Source organism: Hemiscyllium ocellatum, chromosome 7 (genome assembly GCF_020745735.1).
Source record: "Hemiscyllium ocellatum isolate sHemOce1 chromosome 7, sHemOce1.pat.X.cur, whole genome shotgun sequence".
NCBI lineage: Eukaryota > Metazoa > Chordata > Chondrichthyes > Orectolobiformes > Hemiscylliidae > Hemiscyllium > Hemiscyllium ocellatum.
Window position 1 is genome coordinate 12734335 of NC_083407.1, and position 27732 is coordinate 12762066.

Genomic DNA, 27732 nt, shown 5'->3' on the forward strand with positions numbered 1-27732 from the left:
TGAACTAGGCTAGCTTTATAAATACAGTGGTTACACGAGCAGGTTAGAGTTTAAGAAGCTTGGAGGGAGTAACTAATTTCCTGACTCAGTAAATCTTGTCCACCATAAAACACAATGGTATGACGTACATAGATATTTGTGGACAGGTTCTACCAAGGTCCCCACTTGGATAAGTATAGCTCCATTTACATTCAAGAAGGTTGACAACATCCAGGACAAAGCAGCCCAGTTAACTGGTACTGCATCCACAAACATTCATTACCTCCACCACTGATGCTCAGTAGCAGTAGTGGGTATAAGATGCACTGCAGAAATTCATCACAGCTCCTTACACAGCACCTCCCAAATCCTCAACAAGGGCAACAGAAATAAGGAAACACCATCATCTGCAAGTTCCCCTCCAAGTCACTCACCATTCTGAATTGGAACAATACATTATTGTTCCTTCTGGGTTGCTGGTTTAACATCCTGGAAACCCCTCCCTGTCGGCATTACAGTGGAAGCTACAGCAAATAATTCAAGTGGTACATTGGTTCAAGGCAGCAGCTCACCACCACTTTCTAAAGGGCAATTACAGATAGGCAGTGCCACCCACATGCCATGAATGAATTCAAATATAAGGTGGTCAAATAATGACTTCAGTGCTTTCTGTTGCTGTTGTTTTATTGTCCTTCCAGTTCCAACCCCATCAAATGATAGGGTAAAAAATGAGGTCTGCAGATGCTGGAGATCACAGCTGAAAATGTGTTGCTGGTTAAAGCACAGCAGGTTAGGCAGCATCCAAGGAATAGGAAATTCGACGTTTCGGGCATAAGCCCTTCATCAAATGATACCCTTACCCACCCTTTTGCTGGGGCCTGCCAGATTAGCACTGACAAAACCCCCTCACCTACCTGGGTGCTTAGCTCCAGCAATGATGAAGTCTCAGCAATGGCACTCAGTCCCTGTGACATGGCTAGGACAAGAAACCCACTGACGATTCAACTGATCAGCATTTCTGAGAAGCCAGACTTGCTCACAAATGTGGGTGGACATCTTGCAGCCCAACAGCTATAAAGTAAGCTCGAGGCTTACTGGTAACACAAAAGTGACCTCTATAAAATACCATCCAGTAAAACTATGGAATTCACTTGAATGAAGTAAAGCAAATGTAAAGTCACCATAGTCCCTGTGGACCACGAGGCAGATCTCTCATTAGACAGAGAGAGATGGCTCCTGGTGGTGGTTTAACCTGAGGGTCACCATGCCTCAGACAAGGGGACGGGTTGAGAAGGAGTGTCCTTTCTGGTGACCCCAGCTGCGACAGAAATTGAACCCATGATGCTGGGGTTCATTTGTATTGCAAACAAGCCCTCCGGCCAACTGAGCTAAAGACCCTCTTTATTTGAGTATAACACAGTAAACTATATGCCACTATAACTGATCATCTAGTACAGTCTCACTTGGGGATGTTAACACAATTTGATCAAAAGTCAAAACAAAAACAGAAAGCTGTCAAATGATTATATTTGTTGTTCAGTCTGTACATATAACACTACAGCATATACTGATGGCAACAATTCGCCTTGAGGTGTTTTTGATAAACTACTTTTCTGTTGCAGTTTAAGATGTCTGTTCCAAGTGACATTAACAGTTGCACTTTTTATAGTGTGCTATTGTAAGGCACACAACGCTGTGTGTGTGTATGTGTGGGTACATTGAATTTACTCTCATTTGTTTAAAGTTTTTGGCTTGCCTTTGGTTAATAATGAAAGTTGCTGAATCTCATTATGCTTTGCAGTTTGTTCTGTCAGGGACCAATAAAGATAACACTGCAGTTCTGGGGTTTGCTGAAATGACAGGATGATTAAGATTCACGCTGCATTGGGAAGCAGTTAGCCCAGGCAATTCTGTGAACTAAACAATGGAAGAAAAGCCTGAAACTGTTGGAATTTGATTTGAAGAAAGCATATCCTTTCTTGGGTCTTGTTTACAATAACACTTGTCATGCAACAATAACACCTGTCATGGCATGATTCATAATCATTTGACAGTATTCGTGAGAAACCGACTATAAAGATCTCATGCCTTTCTTAACAATTTAATAGATTCAGGATTGGAAGGAAATAATGACAAGTTCATATCTCCACCCAGAAAAAGAGAGCACAATAGGCGGCTTCATTTCTCTCTATGTCTACTGCTTAAAGTCAGTCTGGGTTTGAGTCTTATACAAATAAACAGAAGTTGCCAAAAACCATAATCCAGTATCAGGAATCTTGCAATTTTTTTCCAGTTTCTGGCAGAGTTCCTTCATTTGAACCGATATATGATGATCACTTAATAATCATTGAAGTCAGTGCATTGGAGTTCAACCTTTCCACAACACAAACACATGCAGATATTAATCGTTTGCTTGTGCTTAATGTGATAATTGTTATGAAATTTAAGAATTTTTCTCATATCACTGTTACAATCTTCATGGTCATCCCATTCTGTGTTGGAAGCCATGAACCCAGAAAATGGACACAGAATGTTGCTAAAGCCACAATAACTGCTTATTAACAATGACAGCTGCCCGATTCAATTAGATCTCAGATCTTCCCTCACTTCATCTCAGTAGACCATTGCCTACCACCTTCCAATTGGGATTGGAAACTCTTGTACAGTGAGGAAAAACGAAGAGGATAAATTGCAACAGACTGGTGTTATGGTGTGCTATTTACACTAGTCCTTCTCTATTCTTTAACCATTTTGCATTCAAGATAATTTTATGCAATTAAGCTTAAATCCCATAAAGAAAAGAAACATTTTAACTTTGAGGAACTGTATTTGCAAAAAAAAAATTCACAAATTGCACACCTCACCTGAAATACATTTTCCATTGCATGAAATGCACGGATTAGATTTAAAGCTGCGCACAGTAAACATAGTAAACAAGATATGATTCCCGGTAGCGTTACTGGTTCCAGCCTTTGATTTGGAGCTGTGGGAACACAAATACAAAGTGGTATGAAGTTAGCTGCACACTTCAATTGCTAACATAGATCATGCACTCCCAATAGAACAAACCACCCTGATGGCTTGCCAGATAATTGGATGCAAAACTGAACACAGAGACTAGTTATGATTTTCATTTGGTGCCAGGTTTGCTCATCAATCACACTGCAAAAAATCAAGCTCAATAATTGCAACCTTGAACAGACGACGAATGCACCCAAGATTCCTGTCTTAAGCTCTAGCCACCGACTTCATCATATGTTACATAGGTTTATACTTGACTGTGATGCTTCTGTGATCCATCAGCAGGTCAACTTTTACCATCTATGATGGATGTTTAATGAGGCATAGTACTCAAAAGCTAGGAGATAATGGCTACTTCAGAATAAAAGAAAATTGTTTTAATTTAAAGAAAATATACCAAGTAATTTACCATCTGCGGAGAAAGTGAGGACTGCAGATGCTGGAGTTCAAGTAGAGTATGTGGTGCTGGAAAATCACAGTAGGTCAGGCAACATCCAAGGAGCAGAAGAATCTATGTTTCAGGCATAAGCCCTTCATCAAGAATGAGGCTTGTGGGCTGGGGTGCTGAGAGATAAATGGGAGGGGGTGGGGCTGGGGGGCGAAGTAGCTGAGAATGTGATAGGTAGATGAAGGTAAGGGAGAAAGTGATAGGTCAGAGAGGAGGATGGAGCGGACAGATGGGAAAGGTGATGGACAGGACAGGAAGGCAGTACTGAGTTGGAGGTTTGGGATTGGGATAATGTAGGAGGAGGGGAAATGAGGAAACTGTTGAAATCCACATTGAATCCATGTGATTGCAGGATCCCAAGGCGGAATATAAGGTGTTCTTCCTCCAGGCATTGGATGGTAACAGTTCTGCGATGGAGGCGGCCCAGGACCTGCATGTCCTTGATGAAATGGGAGATAGAGTTGAAGTGTTCAGCAATGGAGTGGTGGGGGTGGGTGTCCCAGAGAGGTTCTCTGAAACGATCTGCAAATACGCATCCTGTCCCCTCGAGGTAGAGGAGACCATAATGGGTGCAACGGATACAGCAGATGACATTGGTGGAGGAACAGGTAAATTTACCATCTGTTACATGTGGTCTGTTAATGTCAGTGACTGGGAACAGAAAACCTAATGACTGCTGAAGATACATTAAGAAGCTGTTGCACCTGCAGAAGATAATTGCAAGATAACTGACAAAGTAGTTTTGAAGGTGGAGGAAAACAGATGAAATTTTTTTTAAAAAGATCAGGCTATGATGATCTGGAATGCACTGAAAGGATGGTGGAAGCAGATCTGCTACATTTCAAAAAGGAATTGGATGTGTATTAACTTGGAAAAAATTACAGGACTACGGGAAATAAAGCACGAGGAGCGTGTTGAATTGGATCAGTCTTTTAAATGTGTACAAAGCTTTCATTCGAGAGCTGCTGTATGCTAATGATACCACACGAACACACAATACTGAGGAATACCTGCAGTGGCAAACAGACAAACTCTTAGAGTAAAAAATGAGGTCTGCAGATGCTGGAGATCACAGCTGCAAATGTGTTGCTGGTCAAAGCACAGCAGGCCAGGCAGCAACTCTTACACCTGGAAAGAAATTGGATTGACCAGAATCAAGCGGCTAAATGTCCAGAATTTTGTTATTCCACTGTCCAATCATTTTCAGCTGTTTCATCAACGACCTTTCCTCCATTATAAAGGTAAGAAGTGGGGACCATTGCTGACAAGCGTACAATGTCCAGTATCATTTGGGATGTCACCTCAGAATACTAAAGCAGTCTGTGCCAGCATGCAAATACACCTGGACAACATTCAGGCTTGTGCTAATGGCAAGTCATACATGTGTCACTTAAGTGCCAGGGAATGACTATCACCACCAAGAGAGAATCTTACCATCAGCGTTTGACATGCAATGGCATTACCATGGCTGAATCCCCCAGCAACAACCATCTTGGGGGTAACTATTGACCAGAAACTAGACTCATCATATAAATAGGAGCTATAAGGCAGGATAATAGAGCCTATAAGGTATGCACTGTTCTCAGCTGTCAAGGTGTCTCTGACAATATCTTCCAAGCCCATCGCTTGAAACTCAACCTGGAACTCCATATGGAGTTGGACTCTGCATACCAATCACCTCAACCAACCAGGATACCTAAATAGCAAGTGGGACAGAACACCAATGCTTCACTGGAGGTGCACTGATGATATTATCTAGTGTCGTGATGAAACATCTGCACATAAACTTAGCAGCTCAGCAAACAAGTCAACTACTTATTTTACACTCCATCAATACCAACATCTGGTGAATAATTCCTCGTCTCTTGCCTTCAGTTTTAAACAGCTTCCTCCTCCCTTCCCCTTTGGTTACTCCACGGGCTGTTCCTCTTTCAGTGCTGCTCCATGTTCATCTTATAAAATGCCATTCCTGACTCCACAGAGAAAGATGTGCTATCCCTCAACCCTTCCTTGAGCCTCAATTACTCAGCTTACTCCTACCTTCTCCCAGTCCACTTTCTCAGTTACTAATTGAGGCCCTTTCCCCAGTGCCAATCTCTTCATTCTCCCAGTTTCAAGGTCCTCTACCCATTGCCAAGACTGAATCATTTCAAACGACCCCTCGTTGAGTGTCAAAATGCACAATTCCTCACTCTCCAGCTGGCTCCTGAATTTTGTGGCCCAGCGCAGACCTGTGGTGGTTACAAGTGAGCCCCTTTTCACTTTTCCAGGGAGTGTGGGACCTGGCATTGGAATCAGCGGCTGCAACATTGGTGACGGAGGCCCAGCGGTGAAAGATGGTGCTTGAGAAGTGACAACTTCACTGTTGGTTGGGTTTGACACGGACTGTGCCAAAGCTGTTGTAGAAGGGCATCATGACGACATTGACAAGGTGGGTTCAGCGGCTAGAGATGTGACTGTAACGGTGGTGGGTCCGCAAAGGTGGTGGCGAGGTGGTAGCTGAGGAGAATCAGCCCAGCAGCAAAAGATGGTGCCTGAAGACTGGTGACTTCAACATTGGTTGGGTTCAGTGTAGGGGGTGGTGGAAGAGGGATAGTGGTGGAGACGTCGTTGATGAGCTGGCTCAGCACTGATGGGCTACATCTTTTTCTTAAAAATATTCAAAATGGTGCCAGACTGTGACAACAGGAGAAATATCTTTTCACTGTATTTTTCAATTTTTCTCACTGTAAAATACATATGATAATAAAATCATTCATTCATTCAACATTCAACTGGAGAATTTGATAGCCACATCCTGGAGCTTAAATTTTTATCAGCTTGAAATAACCCTTAGGGTTTTATTGAAACACTTCTGGTCAGTAACTACTAGGAAATAATGTTTCTAACAAATCTCAATATCTTCTCCTTTTCTCAGGATTAACAGCTTTATACATCCATCTTCAGGCAAGAACTCAGCAGACCTGCCCTGAACTAAACCTGCAACTGAAAGGTTTCACTAAGTCATGGGCGTTCCTTCTAAAAGATGCCCAGCTTCTTCTATCGGAAAACCTAATGCACTAGGCCGTACTCTTCATAAACCCTCTCAATGTAAATACAAACTCAGTAACTCTTGCAGGCGATCTCCCTCAAATTGTTTTAAAGTAAGTCACCATGGCTACAGAAATAATGACATTTAACTCCTTCAAACACATAGAATACCCCACACACTACTAGCTCAGAATTCAAAAATCCAAATTCAAAAAGGTTTTATATATGGAATCTCACACTTCAGAGTGCCTGGAATTGTTTACACCTGGATATCATTCTGACTCCCAAATCAGCCTCAACACGTTTGACCAAGATAATTCTGATCCAACTAATCTATATGCTCATGGTTCAAATGGGGTTTTGATACGCTTGGTGAATCAGAACATCGCACTTATTTTTTGCATGACATAACAAGGAGATGCGGGAAAGAAGAATTTTATAGTTTCAAAGTCCAAAACACTAAAGAAGATAACAGATTCAGCTGAATCTGAAGGTCAATCTTGAATCACTGAACAGTGAGTGTATCTAAAGTTACTGGAGCTTGAAAAAAGTGGTAAAATGATTCATGGAAAGAGGTCAGGGATAATGTAATTGTCTTCAGTCCTAGTTGGGGTCTCTGTCAGACAGGGCTTCATGAAATTTGCTATAGTGTAAGTCCACGCAAAATAAACTTGTTTAAGATACAGCTCTACTTACTCCATTTAAAAATACCTGCAATTGACATGTCAGTTTTATTATTTCTGGCACCTCTGGACTTTCAGGTATATTAGAATGGGTCATCTGTAATGTAATGTTGACTTTAGCATGATGAACACGTACAGGAACATAGCAGGGATAACAAAATATAACAAAGCATATTTCACTCTGCCCCATTCTCTGCGATGGTGGGGTTGGCACATTTGTCTTCTGATCCAAGGGCCCTACTATTCAGGAATACCAGGCAGCAGAGTAGGCCACATCCACGTCATCTCCTACAACTTCATCGTTCAGTGCAATGGCAGCTTCGTTGTTTCTGTGTGGGGGAGTTGTTTGGGGCTGGGCCCTGCACCACCCTAGTCCATGGCTGGCTCTGGCGCTGATGGCGTACCGGCTTCAGTGTCATTGGAGGAGTCCAGAGCCAGGATTACAGCAACAGCGTCTGGAGGAGCGTCAGCAATGACATAGGCGGGCCTGTAATTGAGACCCCATAGTCCGCACCCGAGACCTGGGAGCCTGTTACGGAGACTGCAGCCAATGTCAAACAGCGAACAGAGTAACAGAGGGTAACAAGAGGAAGGATAGATTAAATCTATTACACTAAAATCTTGCATTATATTCAGTATTTCAAGATGGTGCTGGAGAAAGACAACATTTTGCGTGCAACAAAACAGTTTCACTGTATTTTTACATACATGTGACAATAAATCTAAATCTTATCTCCTCTGCTGTTAACATTATCCATCCAAGTTTTCTTGGACCTGTGCAGGCACCAATCAATACAGATTTTCACAATAGCATTGATTCTACTTCAGTTCTCTCTCAATCCCAGTCAAAATGCTCTGCATTAATGCAGGCTCTCACACCGAGGCCCAGCAAAGCTAGAAAACTGCACTCATTAAACAGAATCAAACTCCATTCAAGATTAGGTTACCAACTGTTAGAGAGTGACAGAAATCAAAAACAGCTCAAAATTACAAACCCCTAACACTTGATAACTGAGAGATTGAAGCTGTTCCTCACAGCATTAAACAGTCAGAGCGCAATTCACAGAACATTTCCAGCAACTGTTTTCCCCCACTTAAAGCAGCCAAGTTGGAGTTGCTTTTTCAGTGATTGTACTTAAAATCCAGGTGGCATTCCAGACCAAATAATAGAGGATAGATTTAAACAATTCTTTTTACCCATTCCTCCATTCGAGCAAAGCAAGCAATTTCCACCTACTAGCCATGAGTATTCATCATTTTGAGACTGTGAGCCATCAATTTACTCACAATACTTCAGTTATGGGAGTACAAGTTTAATGCCCAATGCAGGTGATTAACTCTCAATCTATATTTACTGATGGTTATATTTGTTTGCAAAAGCTGAGGGTTAGCTAAGATTTTCCTTTCCAGACAAAACAAAATACATCGGGTCACTGTCCTTACCAGCTGAAGTTATTCTTACAGATATTTAATAGGCACAATTCAAAAGTTAACTTTTTAAACTGGAGAGTATAAAATGCCCTGCAAGTCCTGTTAAAACTCTGCCTAAAATCCTAAAATATAGAGGGAGGGGGCTGGGGGACTGAAATGTTGATTTTCCTGCTCCTCAAATGCTGTCAGACCTGCTGTGTTTTTCCAGCTTCACATCTATTGACCATAGGATCTGACATCTGGATAGGCCCAGAACTTGACATCAAAGTAATTCATACAAAGTCTAGGCCTTCAAACTCATCCATTTCAAGTCAAATGAAACTCAAGTTAAGTTGACATATTTTAAAAGACCTTCAGGTGATCAAACTCTACTTCTTGAATTTCCTCACTAAGTTTCTCAGCCACTAGCTCTCCTTTGTGTCGGCACTTCTCAAAACTTGCCTCTATGGCCAATCTTTTGGTCAATTATTTGAATGCTACTTTATATGATTCAGTGCCAAATTTTGTAATATAACACTCTCATGATAAAATTTGCAATTAAATGCATATGTGATGCAGCAAAACACCCCAAGGCACTTCACAGGCACACTGTTGACAAAATCTGACTCCACACACGAAATAGCAAGTTTTGAGGAGATTTGTAGCTCAGATTGAGGTTCTGGATGTAAGCTTGCACACTGAGTGGAAGGTTCGTTTTCAGACATTTCATCACCATACTAGGTAACATCTTCAGTGAGCCTCTGAACGAAGCATGGTAGTGCCTTTTCTATCTATATGTCTGAGTTTTCTTGAATTGGTGATGTCCTTTCTTGTGGTGACATCATTTCCTATGGTGACGTCATTTCCTGTTTTTTTTCTGGGGGACGGTAAATCGGATTCAATTCAATGTGTTTGTTGAGAGTGTTCTGGTTAGAATGTCATGTTTCTAGGAATTCTCATGCATGTTTCAGTTTGGCTTGTCCTAGGACGGATGTGTTGGCCCAGTCAAAATGGTGTCCTTTCTCATCCGTATGTAAGGACACTAGTGAGAGTGAGTCATATCTTTTTGTGGCTAGTTGATGTTCATGTATCCTGGTAGCTAGTTTTCTGCCTATTTGGTTACAGGTCTTGCAAGGTATTTTGTGGATGCTATTAGTTTTGCTTGTCTGTATAGGGTCTATCAAGTTCATTAGTTGCTGTTTTAGCGTGTTGGTGGGTTTGTGGGCTATGATGCAAAGGGGTTTGAGTAACCTGGCAGTCATTTCTGAGATGTCTTTGATGTAGGGGAGAGTGGCTAGGGTTTCTGGGCACGTTTTGTCTGCCTGTTTGGATCTGTTGCTCAGAAATCGGTGGACTGTGTTCATTGAGTACCTTTGTTTTGGAATATACGGTATTGGTGGTTTTCCCCTGCTTTGCGTAGTTCCTATGTGATGCAGTGTGTGGTGGCTTGTTGAAATAATATTCTGATGCAGCTTTGTTTGTGGATGTTGGGATGATTGCTTATGTGGTACAATATTTAGTCCGTATGTGTTATTTTCCTGTAGATGTTGGTTTGATGTACCCCATTGGCTGTTTGTTCTACTGCGACATCTAGGAATGGCAGTTTGCCAGTAAGGGTATTATTAATTGTCTTGAAGGTTTCCTCTAATTTGTTTTATTTAGTGATGATAAAGGCGTCACAGGAGGCTCCCAAGCACTGAGGATGTCACCTAGAAAGAGGGCGAAACGTTTACAACAAAAACTTCCAGCTCGGCGAACAGAACCACAATAACTCGCAAAGTAAGGAATGTATGAATCTCACTGCTCAACAGTCATTAGCTGCTCTTAGTTGGTACGTTGCAGTGTACAAGCTTGGAGATTGATAGAAATACCGCTCATTTGTAGTTGCCTATTCTTGACAGTGTAAGTTAACATTAGAAATTCAGAAACAAGTACTCAATGTGAAAGAAGTTTGTGGTTCTGTATATTCTCATATATGTTAAATTAACAACTGCATTAAAATAATATTAGAAATGATCATTTAAGGTTTTATGATGAGCTGAGACCAATAACTTCTAAAAGGACATTTGAAATTCCACTTCAAAGCCAAAAGATGACAAGCTAATTTTACCTTCTAAAACTTTCAACGTACAGAAGGCTGAAAACACTATTTAAATAAACACTTGTGGGCAACTTATAGTTTAAATCATTAAACAGAATACTCCTTATCTCTGTTATTGTAACTGAAAACACACTTGACAGATATACTGAATTGTCCTTTAAGTGGACATTCAATTCTTTTGGAATTCATTCAAATGATTCCAAACACACGAAGATTTATTTCTGATCTTCATCATTGTTGGCTCTCTCTCTCTTATTCCTGATGAAGGGCTTATGCTCGAAACGTTGAATTCTCTATTCCTGAGATGCTGCCTGGCCTGCTGTGCTTTGACCAGCAACACATTTGCAGCTGTGATCTCCAGCATCTGCAGACCTCATTTTTTACTCGAAGATTTTAACCTACTGCGAATCCTCTTACAAGGATGCCTTCCTTGAAGAAGCTCTCTTCCTCCCTCTACAAGGATTTCAGTGAGTCCCTCTCTCACTGCACCCCCCAGGTCATCTCCTCTGCACAGAAGCTCTTCAGCCACGTTCTCAAACAGACCCGTTATCACCCTCACCTTGACCTCCTTCCACCTATCCCACCTCCATCGCCCCTCCCCCTAGTCCCTCCTCCCTACCTTTTATCTCAGCCTGCTTGGCTCTCTCTCTCTTATTCCTGATGAAGGGCTTATGCTCGAAACGTTGAATTCTCTATTCCTGAGATGCTGCCTGGCCTGCTGTGCTTTGACCAGCAACACATTTGCAGCTGTGATCTCCAGCATCTGCAGACCTCATTTTTTACTCGAAGATTTTAACCTACTGCGAATCCTCTTACAAGGATGCCTTCCTTGAAGAAGCTCTCTTCCTCCCTCTACAAGGATTTCAGTGAGTCCCTCTCTCACTGCACCCCCCAGGTCATCTCCTCTGCACAGAAGCTCTTCAGCCACGTTCTCAAACAGACCCGTTATCACCCTCACCTTGACCTCCTTCCACCTATCCCACCTCCATCGCCCCTCCCCCTAGTCCCTCCTCCCTACCTTTTATCTCAGCCTGCTTGGCTCTCTCTCTCTTATTCCTGATGAAGGGCTTATGCTCGAAACGTTGAATTCTCTATTCCTGAGATGCTGCCTGGCCTGCTGTGCTTTGACCAGCAACACATTTGCAGCTGTGATCTCCAGCATCTGCAGACCTCATTTTTTACTCGAAGATTTTAACCTACTGCGAATCCTCTTACAAGGATGCCTTCCTTGAAGAAGCTCTCTTCCTCCCTCTACAAGGATTTCAGTGAGTCCCTCTCTCACTGCACCCCCCAGGTCATCTCCTCTGCACAGAAGCTCTTCAGCCACGTTCTCAAACAGACCCGTTATCACCCTCACCTTGACCTCCTTCCACCTATCCCACCTCCATCGCCCCTCCCCCTAGTCCCTCCTCCCTACCTTTTATCTCAGCCTGCTTGGCTCTCTCTCTCTTATTCCTGATGAAGGGCTTATGCTCGAAACGTTGAATTCTCTATTCCTGAGATGCTGCCTGGCCTGCTGTGCTTTGACCAGCAACACATTTGCAGCTGTGATCTCCAGCATCTGCAGACCTCATTTTTTACTCGAAGATTTTAACCTACTGCGAATCCTCTTACAAGGATGCCTTCCTTGAAGAAGCTCTCTTCCTCCCTCTACAAGGATTTCAGTGAGTCCCTCTCTCACTGCACCCCCCAGGTCATCTCCTCTGCACAGAAGCTCTTCAGCCACGTTCTCAAACAGACCCGTTATCACCCTCACCTTGACCTCCTTCCACCTATCCCACCTCCATCGCCCCTCCCCCTAGTCCCTCCTCCCTACCTTTTATCTCAGCCTGCTTGGCTCTCTCTCTCTTATTCCTGATGAAGGGCTTATGCTCGAAACGTTGAATTCTCTATTCCTGAGATGCTGCCTGGCCTGCTGTGCTTTGACCAGCAACACATTTGCAGCTGTGATCTCCAGCATCTGCAGACCTCATTTTTTACTCGAAGATTTTAACCTACTGCGAATCCTCTTACAAGGATGCCTTCCTTGAAGAAGCTCTCTTCCTCCCTCTACAAGGATTTCAGTGAGTCCCTCTCTCACTGCACCCCCCAGGTCATCTCCTCTGCACAGAAGCTCTTCAGCCACGTTCTCAAACAGACCCGTTATCACCCTCACCTTGACCTCCTTCCACCTATCCCACCTCCATCGCCCCTCCCCCTAGTCCCTCCTCCCTACCTTTTATCTCAGCCTGCTTGGCTCTCTCTCTCTTATTCCTGATGAAGGGCTTATGCTCGAAACGTTGAATTCTCTATTCCTGAGATGCTGCCTGGCCTGCTGTGCTTTGACCAGCAACACATTTGCAGCTGTGATCTCCAGCATCTGCAGACCTCATTTTTTACTCGAAGATTTTAACCTACTGCGAATCCTCTTACAAGGATGCCTTCCTTGAAGAAGCTCTCTTCCTCCCTCTACAAGGATTTCAGTGAGTCCCTCTCTCACTGCACCCCCCAGGTCATCTCCTCTGCACAGAAGCTCTTCAGCCACGTTCTCAAACAGACCCGTTATCACCCTCACCTTGACCTCCTTCCACCTATCCCACCTCCATCGCCCCTCCCCCTAGTCCCTCCTCCCTACCTTTTATCTCAGCCTGCTTGGCTCTCTCTCTCTTATTCCTGATGAAGGGCTTATGCTCGAAACGTTGAATTCTCTATTCCTGAGATGCTGCCTGGCCTGCTGTGCTTTGACCAGCAACACATTTGCAGCTGTGATCTCCAGCATCTGCAGACCTCATTTTTTACTCGAAGATTTTAACCTACTGCGAATCCTCTTACAAGGATGCCTTCCTTGAAGAAGCTCTCTTCCTCCCTCTACAAGGATTTCAGTGAGTCCCTCTCTCACTGCACCCCCCAGGTCATCTCCTCTGCACAGAAGCTCTTCAGCCACGTTCTCAAACAGACCCGTTATCACCCTCACCTTGACCTCCTTCCACCTATCCCACCTCCATCGCCCCTCCCCCTAGTCCCTCCTCCCTACCTTTTATCTCAGCCTGCTTGGCTCTCTCTCTCTTATTCCTGATGAAGGGCTTATGCTCGAAACGTTGAATTCTCTATTCCTGAGATGCTGCCTGGCCTGCTGTGCTTTGACCAGCAACACATTTGCAGCTTCATCATTGTTAACCTGGAAACTTTTAATCTAGGACCGTCATTCATTCATTCAGGTTTTTCCCTGGAAAGGCTATTTCTAGCACAGGCTTGGTAAATCTTCCAGCCTCCTTTCAATTCCTGAAATTAGCCTTTTCAATCCGAGTGGCGAACCACAACTTAGTGCGTATAACATTTCTCCTTCACCTGGAACCTGGCAGATGAACCTGCCTAACTCAGGAACATTTCTCTCTCAAAGCCATCTCCATGGCAATGTGGATCCATTAGGCCATGCATGAAAACATCTTTCCTCACTAAGGGGTTTTACCCAAAACACCGATTTTCCTACTCCTCAGATGCTGCCTGAACCATTGTGCATTTCCAGCACCACTCTCATCTTGACTCTAATCTTCAACATCTGCAGTACCCACTTCTGCCTATGAAAACAGAAATGCTGATTGAGATCCTGACTCTTTTTTTTGAATCTTGGAAATAGGTACTCAGTTTAATGCACAACTACTTACAAATCTGATTGAAGATTTGTAGCTCGGGTATCCGTTGTTGTGGTTCTGCTCGCCGAGCTGGAAGTTTTTGCTGCAAACGTTTCGTTCCCTGGCTAGGGAACATCATCAGTGCTATTGGAGCCTCCTGTGAAGCGCTGCTTTGATGTTTCTTCCGGTATTTGTATTGGTTTGTTCTTGCCGCTTCCGGGTGTCAGTTTCAGCTGCAGTGATTTGTATGTGGGGTCCAGGTCGATGTGTCTGTTGATGGATGTTTTTGCCGTTTCCGGGTGTCAGTTTCAGCTGTAGTGGTTTGTATATGGTGTCCAGGTCAATGTGTCTGTTGATGGAGTTTGGGGATGAATGCCATGCTTCTAGGAATTCTCTGGCTATTCTCTGTCTGGCTTGTCCTATGATAGTGGTGTTTTCCCAGTCAAATTCATGTTGCTGGTTGTCTGAGTGTATGGCTACTAGAGATAGCTGGTCGTGTCGTTTTGTGGCTAGCTGATGTTCATGGATGCGGATTGTTAGCTGTCTTCCTGTTTGTCCTATATAGTGTTTTGTGCAGTCCTTGCATGGTATTTTGTAAACTATGTTAGTTTGGCTCATGCTGGGTATTGGGTCCTTTGTTCTAGTGAGTTGTTGTCTGAGCGTGGATGTTGGCTTGTGTGCTGTTATGAGTCCTAAGGGTCGCAGTAGTCTGGCTGTCAGTTCTATGGACTACCCAAAGTACACAAACCAGACATCCCACTCAGACCCATAGTATCACTACCAGGGACACCAGCATACAAACTGGCCAAAGAACTACAACAAAAACTGAAACACCTAGTCAGCGGATCCAAACACTCCATACAATCAACACAGGAATTCTTGGACGTCATCAGGAATACACACATAGACAAAGAAGAAACCATGGTATCATTCGACGTGACGGCACTGTTCACTTCAATTGACAAAACCCTAGCCAGAGAAACAATAGCCAACCTACTGGACATACATAACAGAACACAGGAGGCCGAACCTATCAACAAGGACAGCATACTTAAACTACTGGACCTGTGCCTCACCACACACTTTACATTCAACAATCAGATATACGAACAAATCAACGGAACACCCATGGGATCACCAATCTCGGGACTCATAGCAGAGGCAGTTACGCAAAGGTTAGAACATACAGCCATACCACAAATCCAACCCAAACTCTGGATCAGATATGTTGATGACACCTTTGTAATCATCAAAAACACAGATATAGAAAAAACACACCGAATCATCAACGCCACACTCACAGGAATCCGATTCACACGAGAAGAGGAAAAGGATAGCCAACTCCCATTCCTAGACGTGTTAGTAGAGAGAACACCCAACGGAGAATTCACCACAAGGGTACACAGGAAACCAACACACACAGACCAAGTCTTAAACTATGAAAGTAACCACCCCAACACACACAAACGAAGCTGCATCAGGACACTATTCAAAAGGGCCACAACACACTGCAGTACACCAGAACTGCGAAAAGAGGAAGAGGAACATCTATACAAGGTATTCGCCAAAAACGGATACCCACGCAACTTTATCACCAGATGCCTAAGAGATAGACCGAGGAACGAGGACATGCCACAACCAAAAGGACTAGCCACTCTACCATACGTCAGGAGCGTCTCAGAACTGACAGCCAGACTACTGCGACCCTTAGGACTCATAACAGCACACAAGCCAACATCCACGCTCAGACAACAACTCACTAGAACAAAGGACCCAATACCCAGCATGAGCCAAACTAACATAGTTTACAAAATACCATGCAAGGACTGCACAAAACACTATATAGGACAAACAGGAAGACAGCTAACAATCCGCATCCATGAACATCAGCTAGCCACAAAACGACACGACCAGCTATCTCTAGTAGCCATACACTCAGACAACCAGCAACATGAATTTGACTGGGAAAACACCACTATCATAGGACAAGCCAGACAGAGAACAGCCAGAGAATTCCTAGAAGCATGGCATTCATCCCCAAACTCCATCAACAGACACATTGACCTGGACACCATATACAAACCACTACAGCTGAAACTGACACCCGGAAACGGCAAAAACATCCATCAACAGACACATCGACCTGGATCCCACATACAAATCACTGCAGCTGAAACTGACACCCGGAAGCGGCAAGAACAAACCAATACAAATACCGGAAGAAACATCAAAGCAGCGCTTCACAGGAGGCTCCAATAGCACTGATGATGTTCCCTAGCCAGGGAACGAAACGTTTGCAGCAAAAACTTCCAGCTCGGCGAGCAGAACCACAACTACTTACAATCTAGCATTCGCAACACTGTTCTGGGACTTTGGAGACGATCAGTCTCTCCATTGTTAGCACTTAGGCTGCTGTCATTGCCTCCAAGTGTAAACACCATGAACCTTCTTAGTAAGAACATCTGCACTGCCTTCAATCTCTAACAACCAACCAACCAGATTTGCCATCAGGCAGCTTTCAGAAGAGGCCACATACCCACTTCATCTTACTTTAATAATATAGTTGCAAAACTCATAACTGCAAGTGACACAAATAGGGTTTCAGCTTGCATTATTTCATTATCTAATACAATACCAGTAAAATATTAGTATATCCAAAGGATAGAATTTTGATGCCAATTACATCCAGTCATTAGTGACTGCAAAGGGGCGCAAAGCTGGACAACCAGAACAACAAATCTCTGGAGTTCTTTGTCATGAATATAGACCTACAAAACAAGCTCCAAAAATTAGTCTTACTTTGAAAAATAAAACATTTGCTTCGAGGGCTTATTACTGAAGTTTACAGAATGATAAATGGATTGGTTCTGTATAGTTAGATGTGTTTTTTTAAAATTGATTTGTGGAATGTGGGCATCACTGGCTGGCCAACATTTATTGCCCATACCTAGTTGCCCTTCGATGTGATGGTGGTGGTGAGCTGCCTTTTCGAACTGCTGTATTATACCTGCTGTGGATTGATCCACAATGCCCTTAGGGAGGGAATTCCAGGATTTTGACCCAGCGACAGTGAAGGAATAGCGATATATTTCAAGTCAGGATGGTGAGTGGCTTGGATGGAAACTTGAAGGTGGGGGTGTGTCATGTATTTGTTTTTGTCCTTCTATATGGAAGTGGTTGTGGGTTTGGAAGATGCTGTCTGACGACCTTTGGTGAATTTCTGCAGTGCATCTTGTAAATTGTACACACTGCTGCTACTAAGCATTGGTGGTGGAGGGAGCGGATGCTTCTGAATGTCATGCCAATCAATAGGGGTGCTTTTACTTGGATGGTGTCAAGCTTGAGTGTTGTTGGAGCTGCACCCATCCAGGAAAGCAGGGAGAATTCCATCACTCTCCTTATGGGCCTTATGGGCAGTGGACAGGCTTTGGGGATCAGAAGGTGAGTTACCTGGCACAGGAGTCCGAGTCTCTGATCTGCTTTTGTAACCAGCGTTTATGTGGTGAGTTCAGCTTGGGTTCTGGTCCTATATCTATCACTTCTCAATTTAAAACTATGTCCACTCGCGCTAGCCATCACCATCAGAGGGAAAAGACTCTCACTGTCCAACTTATCTAACTCTCTGATTATCTTGTATGTTTCCATTAAGTCGCCTCTCAACCTTCTCTCTAATGAAAACAGCCTCAAATCCCTCAGCTTTTCCTTGTAAGAACTTCCTTCCATACCAGGCAACATCCGAGTAAATCTCCTCTGAACCCCTTCCTAAGCTTCCACATCCTTCTTTTAATATGGTGACCAGAACTATACGCAACACTCCAAATGTGGCCACACCAGAGTTTTGTATAGCTGCAGCATGATCTCATAGTTCCAAAGCTCAATCCCCCTGCCAATAAAAGCTAACACACCAAATGCCTTCTCAATAAGCTGATCAATCTGGGTGGCAACTTTCAAGGATCTATACACACGGGCACTGAGATCTGTCTGCTCATCCACACTACCAAGAATCTTACCATTAGCCCAGTATTCTGCATCCCTGTTACTCCTTCCAAAACAAATCACCTCATATTTGTCTGTGTTAAACTCCATTTGCCACCTCTCAGCCCAGCTCTGCAGCTTATCTATGTCCCTCTGTAACTTGCAACATCCTTTGTCATTATCCACGACTCTACTAACTGTAGTGTCATCCGCAAATTTACTAACCCATCCTTCTATGCCCTCAGCCAGGTCATTTATACAAATGACAAACAACAGTAGACCCAAAACAGATCCTTACGGTACCCCACTAGTAACTGAACTCCAAGATGAATATTTCCCATCAACCACCACCTTTCTTCTTCCAGCAAGCCAATTTCTGATCCAAACCACTAAATCACCCTCAATTCCATGCCTCCGTATTTTGTGCAATAGTCTATTGCGGGGAACCTTATTAAATGCCTTACTGAGATCCACATACACCCCATCAACCTCTTTTCCGTCATCCATCTGTTTGGTCACCTTCTCAAAGAAGTCAATACGGTTTGTGAGGCATGACCTACCCTTCACAAAACTGCGTTGACTATCCTAATCAACTCATTCATCTCCAGATGATTACAAATCCTCTCTCTTACAACCCTTTCTAACACTTTACCCACAACTGAAGGAAGGCTCACAGGTCTATAATTTCCAAGGTTGTTTCTACTCCCCTTCTTGAACAAGGGAGCAACATTTGCTATCCTTCAATCTTCTGGCACTACTCCAGTAAACAATGATGACAAAGATCAAAGCCAAAGGCTTGGCAATCTCCTCCCTGGCGCCCCAGAGAATCCTAGGATAAATCCCATCCAACCCAGGGGATTTATCTATTTTTACACCTCCTCATGTACGTCAATCCCATCTAGTCTAGCAGCCTGTATTTCAGTATTCTCCTCGACCACGCTGTCTTTTTCGAGTGTGAATACTGATGGTTTCCTAGCCTGAACCACCTTCTTTTCACCACAGACGCCCAATCCATCTGCACTTTCATCCCCAAGAAGATCTGAGTTGTTGCTGCTTCTTTCTCAGATAGAACACTTTCTACCCATTATCATCTAACTTTGCCTGGCTGAAAGATCCTCACATTTAATATATCCTCCTCACCACCTCATTGCTATGGGTTAGGTGGTGGTCCTTTCGCTTTTCTATGCACACTTTTGAATTTATGCAAAAGGAATAATGCACTGGACTTGCAGGGACACATGATGGTGACTTTTTCTTAGGGTGTGGCGATCCTACAATAGTGGACAATAGAGAACCCATACTGAAAGGACCTGAATGGGAAAGGACAGAATAGTTGGGTGAAATGGAGCACACCCAAAACGATTGTCATTGTGAGAATGAACAGAATGTTCACCAATCTAATTTCAGGGTAGTACAAGCAGTAACCCAGCAAGTTCACCTGGACCCTACCAGCTGGACCAAGTCTGGAGAATTCATTATGCCTAATGAATAGTGATTGGCTTATAGATTGCTCTTTGTGAAGCAATCCAGTTTCATTCCTCTACTCAATCCCTTTAGCACTTCCAAGTTTATTTCCTTCAAATGCCCACCTCCCTTACTTTTGAAATCACCGATTGTGTCCACTTCCACCATACCTGAGAGCAGTAAGTTCCAGATCATTACCTCTTGCAATTCCTCTTGAATCTGTTGCTCAAAACCATGTATCTGTTTGTCGTAGTTTCAAGTAACGGGAACAGCTTTTTTACTTCGTCTAGTTTGTCCAAACCTGTCACCTCAATCCTATTTCTTAAAAGGAGGAAAACATCAGCTTCTCCAATCTATCGTTGTAACTAAAATTCCCCTTTCTCTTGAATTATTTGAGTAAATCCCTTCTGCAGCCTCTCAAGGATATTCAAATCCGTTCTGAGGAAGGGTCACTGGACCCAAAACGTTAACTCTGATTTCTCTCCACAACTGCTATCAGACCTGCTGAGCTTTTCCAACAATTTTTGTTTTTGTTTCTGATTTCCATGTTTGGCATTTCTTTTGGTTTTAATTTAAATTCAAGTATTTGAGAGCTTTATAAAGGGAGAGAGATTAAGGCAGAGCCCACAGAAGAGGGACCGAATGAACTCTGGCATTGGAATGGTGAGGCCGGCAGGTTTAAAAGGCATGAGAAAGACCAAATTCTGCGCCAAGGGAGCAACACTGATTTACATTAATATAGCAAATTTATAATAGTAAATAATTCTGAAACATTTTTCAGAAACAAACAAGCAAAAATTAAGCACCAAAAACTACAAAGGGGTCTTGGGGAAGGTAACCAAAAATTTCGGCAAAATGATAGACTTTAAGGAGCACCTGAAAGGTAGTCAATTGTGTTAGTAACCAGGGATCTGGGGAGATTTTTGTCTTATCTTATTTTTATTTAGTATCTTGGGGTGGTTTCCATTCAATACGCCACATGACGATGAATTGTTGTTGTTGAATGATAGCTCAATCATTAGTCATTAAGAGAGGAAACAAAATAAATCGGTAGTTGGTCTCAAGGGACGAGAACCTAATGCTTCTAACATGATGCTGCAGTCCAAATATTAATAAAACTTAGAAGAAATTAAATTTCCTCACCTATTCCCTTGGAAGGGGTGGAATGTGCATGCACATTACCATTCACTGTTCCAACATCTAGCATAGTTAGCTGATGAGACGGCCTCAACTTGATCTCCGTCTGCATGTCAGCAAGATTTATCTTTGTTGACAGAGACCGAGGGTTATTGTATCTCTGCTTGGTCTTCTGGATAAAATTATCTAGAGATTTAAAGTAGACAAAATTAAGACATGAAAATCATTCTCTCTTTTAACTAGTAGAACAGAAGACCTTTACATTCATTCAAAAAAAAAATTATTGGAGTGAAAGAGAATGCTATTCAGCCATTAATTCCACATTGGGCCCACATACAGCAATTCACTTAGTCCACCTTCCCCACTCTATCCTACGTCAGACCATTATTCTCAAGAGTTCATCCAATTTCCTTTGAAACTATTCACTATGTACACTTTCACAATCCGTGCAGAGAATTCAAGGTCATGCAAGAAAGACGATATTTAGTGCATACTGCTTTGTTGCAAGACTAGTAAGTCAGAGACCAAGGTAATGTTCCAGTGGCCTGGGTTCAAATCCCACCACGGCAGATGGGGAATTTGAACTGAATCAAAATCTGAATTGAAAGTTTAATGATGACCGTGAAACCGCTGTCAATAAAATAAAAACTCTGGTTCTCTAACTTCCTTTAGGGAAGGGAACTGCTGCTTGATCCAGGGGTGAGGTGAGAGTTATTGCCCTTGACACCGTTGTTGCACGGACCACAACAGTAGGTCAAATGTTGTCAGTTATCAAAGAAATACAACATGCAAAGTTACCAATTAAAATACTGATGCTGTCAGTCTGAAATGATTGACAAAGCACTTGTTGTAAACAGATCCTAAATAACAGAATGATTAGAATCCTTCAACAGCACATTCCAAACCCACAACCTCTATTACCTAGGACAAAGACAGCAGATGCATGGGAACACCACCACGTGCAAGTTCCCCATCAAGCCACAGAATATCCAACTTGGAAAATGCTCAAAGTTTGTGCGAAGATTTGTAGCTCAGGTGCTTGTTGTAGTGGTTCTGTTCGCCGAGCTGGAAGTTTTTGTTGCAAATGTTTTGTCCCCTGGCTAGGAGACATCATCAGTGCTGTGGAGCCTCCTGCGAAGCGCTTCTTTGATGTTTCTTCCGACATTTATAGTGGTCTGTCCTTGCCGCTTCCGGGTGTCAGTTTCACGGAACGAGGACATGCCACAACCAAAAGGACTAGCCACACTACCATACATCAGGAGCGTTTCAGAACTGACAGCCAGACTACTGCGACCCCTAGGACTCATAACGGCACACGAACCAACAGCCACACTCAGACAACAACTTACTAGAACAAAGGAGCCAATACCCAACATGAGCAAAACTAATGTAGTTTATAAAATACCATGCAAGGACTGCACAAAACACTATATAGGACAAACAGGAAGACAGCTAACAATCCGCATACATGAACACCAACTAGCCACGAAACGACACGACCAGCTATCCCTAGTAGCCACACACTCAGACAACAAGCAACATGAATTCGACTGGGAAAACACTACTATCATAGGGCAAGCCAGACAGAGAACAGCCAGGGAATTCCTAGAGGCATGGCATTCATCCACAAATTCCATCAACAGACACATCGACCTGGACCCAATATACCAATCACTACAGCGGACAGCTGAAACTGACACCCGGAAGCGGCAAGGACAGACCACTATAAATGCCGGAAGAAACATCAAAGAAGCGCTTCGCACGAGGCTCCACAGCACTGATGATGTCTCCTAGCCAGGGGACGAAACGTTTGCAACAAAAACTTCCAGCTTGGAAATATGTCACCATTCCATATATGTCGCTAGATAGAAGTCCTGGAACTTCCTGACTGCATATCGGGTGTACCTATGTCACATGGACTGTAGAAATTCAGGCAGCAAATCATGACCACTTTTACAAGGTTAGTCGCAGAACAGTTAATAAATGGAAGCCTAGCCAGTGCAACCCACAACCCATAAACTAGTTTTTAAAACTCAGCAGCATCTTTGATTTATTGGCAAGATTCAAACCTTGAACATGCTGGATAACGAGTAAAAGGTGAGGTCTGCAGATGCTGGAGATCAGAGCTGACAATGTGTTGCTGGTTAAAGCACAGCAGGTTAGGCAGCATCCAAGGAACAGGAAATTCGATGTTTCGGGCCAGAGCCCTTCATCAGGATTCCTGATGAAGGGCTCTGGCCCAAAACGTCGAATTTCCTGTTCCTTGGATGCTGCCTAACCTGCTGTGCTTTAACCAGCAACACATTTTCATGCTGGATAACACAAACTTTCCTGCTCGTTATTCTAGTTTGACTAATCTATCAAATTGAGGACAATTATACAACTTGGCCCCCTTGTTATAATTTCGTTTGTACCCGAATTGCCATACAAGAGAAAAATGTGACTTATGCATCTGAATTCACAGGACCAAAATGAAAAATTATATTCAATGTAATAAAATTAATAAACAGAATGTTTAAAATATATCTGCTTTTCCCTTCTCAATATGTAATTAACACTTTGCATATTTTCCTCTCTATAAATTTCCACTTTAGAAGACAAACTATCATTGCTTTCATTGTCATATAACCGTTTACAGAAAAGAAATATGCAAGCTCACCAAATTCTATGAAGGAGTATGGCCTGACAGCAATATTTATCCTCATCGTGTCATATAACGTTATAAATTCTCTTTGCAGTTCATCCAAGAAACAGAAAGCGAGGACATTTGGATAATTCTCAGAGCAGATCATCATATACCCGAGTCCCAATGAGCTTATAAAACTAAAGGAGAAGAAAATAAGTTATTAACGTATCATACAAAAAATAACGGAACATTTACTGTAACAAAACAATTACTGGAACAAAATGTTTTATAAACACTAGTGCAGAATGTACATTATTAAAATTAGTCTATTGTACAATTCAAAATATATTAAATGCACTTGCTTCTATTAAATAGAAAAAATTAAAAACAATTTTTAAATCGTACTCCAAATTTGACAGAGTATATAAATTTAGCTACCACTCAGGTTCACAGAATGTGGCAGTATAACAGTAGCAGGATTGCACCAGCATGAACGGTCTCCTGCACAAGTTACAATACTTTGAGGGTTTTCAAAAGAATTCTATGCTCTATTCAGGTGCTTCACTTTTCTAGCCTTTTTTAAATTATTCATTCATTGGATGAGAGGGTCAATGGATCAAAGGTAAAACCACCATTAGTCAGACAAGGGGAGTGATTGAGAAAGAGAATTGGGTAACCTCAGCAGGTGCAGGAATTGAACCCATGCTGTTGGCATTACTTTAAATTGCAAACCAGCTGTCCAGTCAGTTAGCTCAACTAACTGGATAGGCCAGATTTTACAACCCATCTCCAAATGTTCCAGAAAAGGTCATGGTGAGCTGCCTTCTTGAACTGCTGCAGACCGCACAGTAGTGCCACGGTGCTGTTGGGAATAAGTTCTAGGATTTCGAACCAGCAGTATAATTCCAAGTCAGGATTCTTTGAGATAATCATAAAATGTGTGCCTTACTTGCACTGTCTCACCAATGGAAACATGTTTTTAGACATTGATTTCAGTGTATTCTTTTGTATCCTGAAGGCCTATAGCAGGTCATCCTTTCACTTTCCCAGTACCAATGAAAATCCTTGATTTTAAATTTGTCTCTTTCTAAAACAGTAATATCCTCGTGAATCTATGCTAAACCAGTTCCAAAGCTTTTACATCATTCGCCAACTAGGATTTAACTAGATTCTGATATCTTATATTGTGCTAAGAAAGCTGTGTGGAAGCAAACCTCAATATTAAAGTATCATGTAAACGGCAAAACTAATTGTTTAAAGATATTTGGCCAAGTTCTGAGCTACATGGTTGATGGCAAAGGTTCAGGCATCAACAGGTGAACTAAAGGATAGTCTTACAGGGCTGTTGGGTTGAAATATGAAAATTGCTGATTTATTTCCAGCAAAACATATAGTAACAATAGTCTGCTACAGCAATTGAAGCACATTATTGATCACAGACATCAAAAGACACATCAAAAGACAAAATTGGAGAGCAGTGAAAGTGTGGGCAAATAAACACTTGTTTTTTTTAGGAAATACAGCTTCTGCTTTATCCCGGTGTCTCTGTCTTATGGGCATTAAGGAGAGCAGGCAATGTGCTCAGACACTTTCAGCTATTCTGAACCAGCCAGTGGAAGATGCAAAATAGTTGACAAGAAAAGAATTACCGAATGACTCGCTCGCCCAACTTGCAAAAAACAAACATCATCACTTCCACGTCAGTGACATGACTGGGACAGATTAGCAGGCATGAGCCTACTGCTCTGTCACGAGTTGAAATTCCAATGTTTGAGCGATACTGTGGCCCAACATTTAATTTTAAAGGGGAAAAATTAAAACTAAAATTGACTCCCAGATGCTCCTCACTCGATAGTAAATTACATGCTGTCTCAGCCAAAAGCACTGATTCCAAATGTATTATAATGGCATATCGGCAAAGTAATGGAAGGGACTATTACACAGTGCTATTAGACAGTACCTGTAGTTGAACAGCCTGCTCATGGATACCCAGTTTGAGAGCCACTGCAGCCACTCAGTTTCTGACCTCATTACAGTCTTGGTCAAAACTGCGACAAAGGCAGTAGGAATATACTTAATAGAGAAAGCAGGACGGTAAAAAGGGGACATGAGATAGCTTTGGCAAATAGAGTTGAGGGGAATCCAAAATGCTTTTATAAATACATTAAGGACAAAAGGGCCCTAAGGAGAGAATAGGGCCCCTCAAAGTTCAGCAAGGTGGCCTTTGTGTGGAGCCGCAGGAGATGGGGCAGATCCTCGGACAAGCCAAACAAAGATACGCATGAGAATTCCTTGAAACATGGCATTCTAACCGGAACTCTATCAACAAACATATCGAGTTAGACCCCATCTACCACCTCCTGAGAAAAGGAGCAGGAAGTGACTTCACCACATGAAATGACATCACCAACCCAAAGAAACGCAAACATATAAAGAGAAAGCAGGAAATTTTAAGCAAGGGTTCCCTTTGAGGCCTACTGAAGATGTTACTGAGTAGGGTGATGAAACGTCTGGAAATGAACCTTCAAGCTCAGGGAGCAAACCTACATCCAAAATCTCAACCTGAGCTAAAGATCATTTCAAAACTCGCTATTGGGGAGATACTAAACGAGTATTTTGCATCAGTATTTACTGTGGAAAAGGACATGGAAGATAGAGAATGTAAGGAAATAGATGGTGACATCTCGAAAAATGTCCATATTACAGAGGAAGAAGTGCTGGATGTCTTGAAACACATAAAAGTGGATAAATCCCCAGGACCTGATCAGGTCCCATAGAGCTCTGTGGGAAGCCAAGGAAGTGATTGCTGGGCCTCTTGCTGAGATATCTGTATCATCAATAGTCACAGGTGAGGTGCCAGAAGACTGGACGTTGGCTAATATGGTGCCACTGTTTAAGAAAGGTGAAAGGACAAGCCAGGGAACTATAGATCGGTGAGCTTGACGTCGGTGGTGGGCAAGTTGTTGGAGGGAATCCTGAGGGACACGATGTACATGTATTTGGAAAGACAAGGACTGATTAGGGATAGTTAACATGGCTGTGTGTGTGGGAAATCATGTCTCACAAACTTGATTGAGTTTTTTGAAGAGGTAACAAAGAAAATTGATGAGGGCAGAACTATGGATGTGATCTATATGGACTTCAGTAAGACATTCGACAAAGTTCCCCATGGGAAACTGGTTAGCAAGATTAGATCTCATGGAATGTCGGGAGAACTAGCCATTTGGATACAAAACAGGCTCAAAGGTAGAAGACAGAGGGTGGTGGGGGAGGGTTGCTTTTCAGACTGGAGACGTGTGACAAATGGAGTACCACAAGGATCGGTGCTGGGTGCACTACTTATCATTTATATAAATGATTTGGATGTGAGCATAAGAGGTATAAGTTAGTAAGTTTGCAGATGACACCCAAATTGGAGGTGTAGTGGACAGCAAAGAAGGTTAGGATCTTGATCAGATGGGCCAATGCACTGAGAAGTGGCAGATGGAGTTTAATTTAGATATATGCGAGGTGCTGCATTTTGGGAAAGTAACTCTTAGCAGGTCTTATACACTTAATGGTAAGGCCCTCGGGAGTGTTGCTGAACAAAGAGACCTTGGAGTGCAGGTTCATAGCTCTTTGAAAGTGGAGTCGCAGGTAGATAAGATAGTGAAGGCGGCGTTTGGTATGCTTTCCTTTATTGGTCAGAGTATTGACTACAGGAGTTCGGAGGTCATGTTGCAGCTGTATAGGCCACTGTTGGAATATTGCGTGCAATTCTGATCTCCTTCCTATCGGAAAGATATTGTGAAACTTGAAAGGGTTCAGAAAAGATTTACAAGGATGTTGCCAGAAATGGAGGATATGAGCTATAGGGAGAGGTTGAACAGGCTAGGATTGTTTTCCCTGGAGCGTCGGAGGCGGAGAGGTGACTTTATAGAAGTATACAAAATCATGAGGGACATGGATAGGATAAATAGACAAAGTCTTTTCCCTGGGGTTGAGGTGTCCAGGACTAGAGGGCATTGGTTTAGGGTGAGAGGGGAAAGATATGAGAGATCTAAGGGGCAACTTTTTCACGCAGAGGGTGGTACGTGTATGGAATGTGCTGCCAGAGGAACATTTAAAAGGCATCTGGATGTGTATATGAATAGGAAGGGTTTGGAGGGATATGGGCCAAGTGCTAGCGGATGGGACTGGATTGGATTGGGCTCTCTGGTCGGCATGGACGAGTTGGACCGAAGGGTCTATTTCCGTGCTGTAGATCT

General features: G+C 42.8%; 1 protein-coding gene across 2 annotated transcripts in view; it reads right to left on the reverse strand.

Moving 5' to 3' along the window:
- The window catches only part of sec22a (SEC22 homolog A, vesicle trafficking protein), a 79817-nt gene that overhangs the window by 23381 nt on the left and 28704 nt on the right, over positions 1-27732 (reverse strand). For both annotated transcript variants that reach the window (XM_060828272.1, XM_060828273.1), the window contains 3 exons: positions 23519-23682; positions 20866-21045; positions 2844-2962 (listed from right to left, as the gene is read on the reverse strand). In XM_060828272.1, the coding sequence (XP_060684255.1) occupies positions 2844-2962; positions 20866-21045; positions 23519-23682 (463 nt within the window). The remainder of the gene's footprint in view (positions 1-2843; positions 2963-20865; positions 21046-23518; positions 23683-27732) is intronic.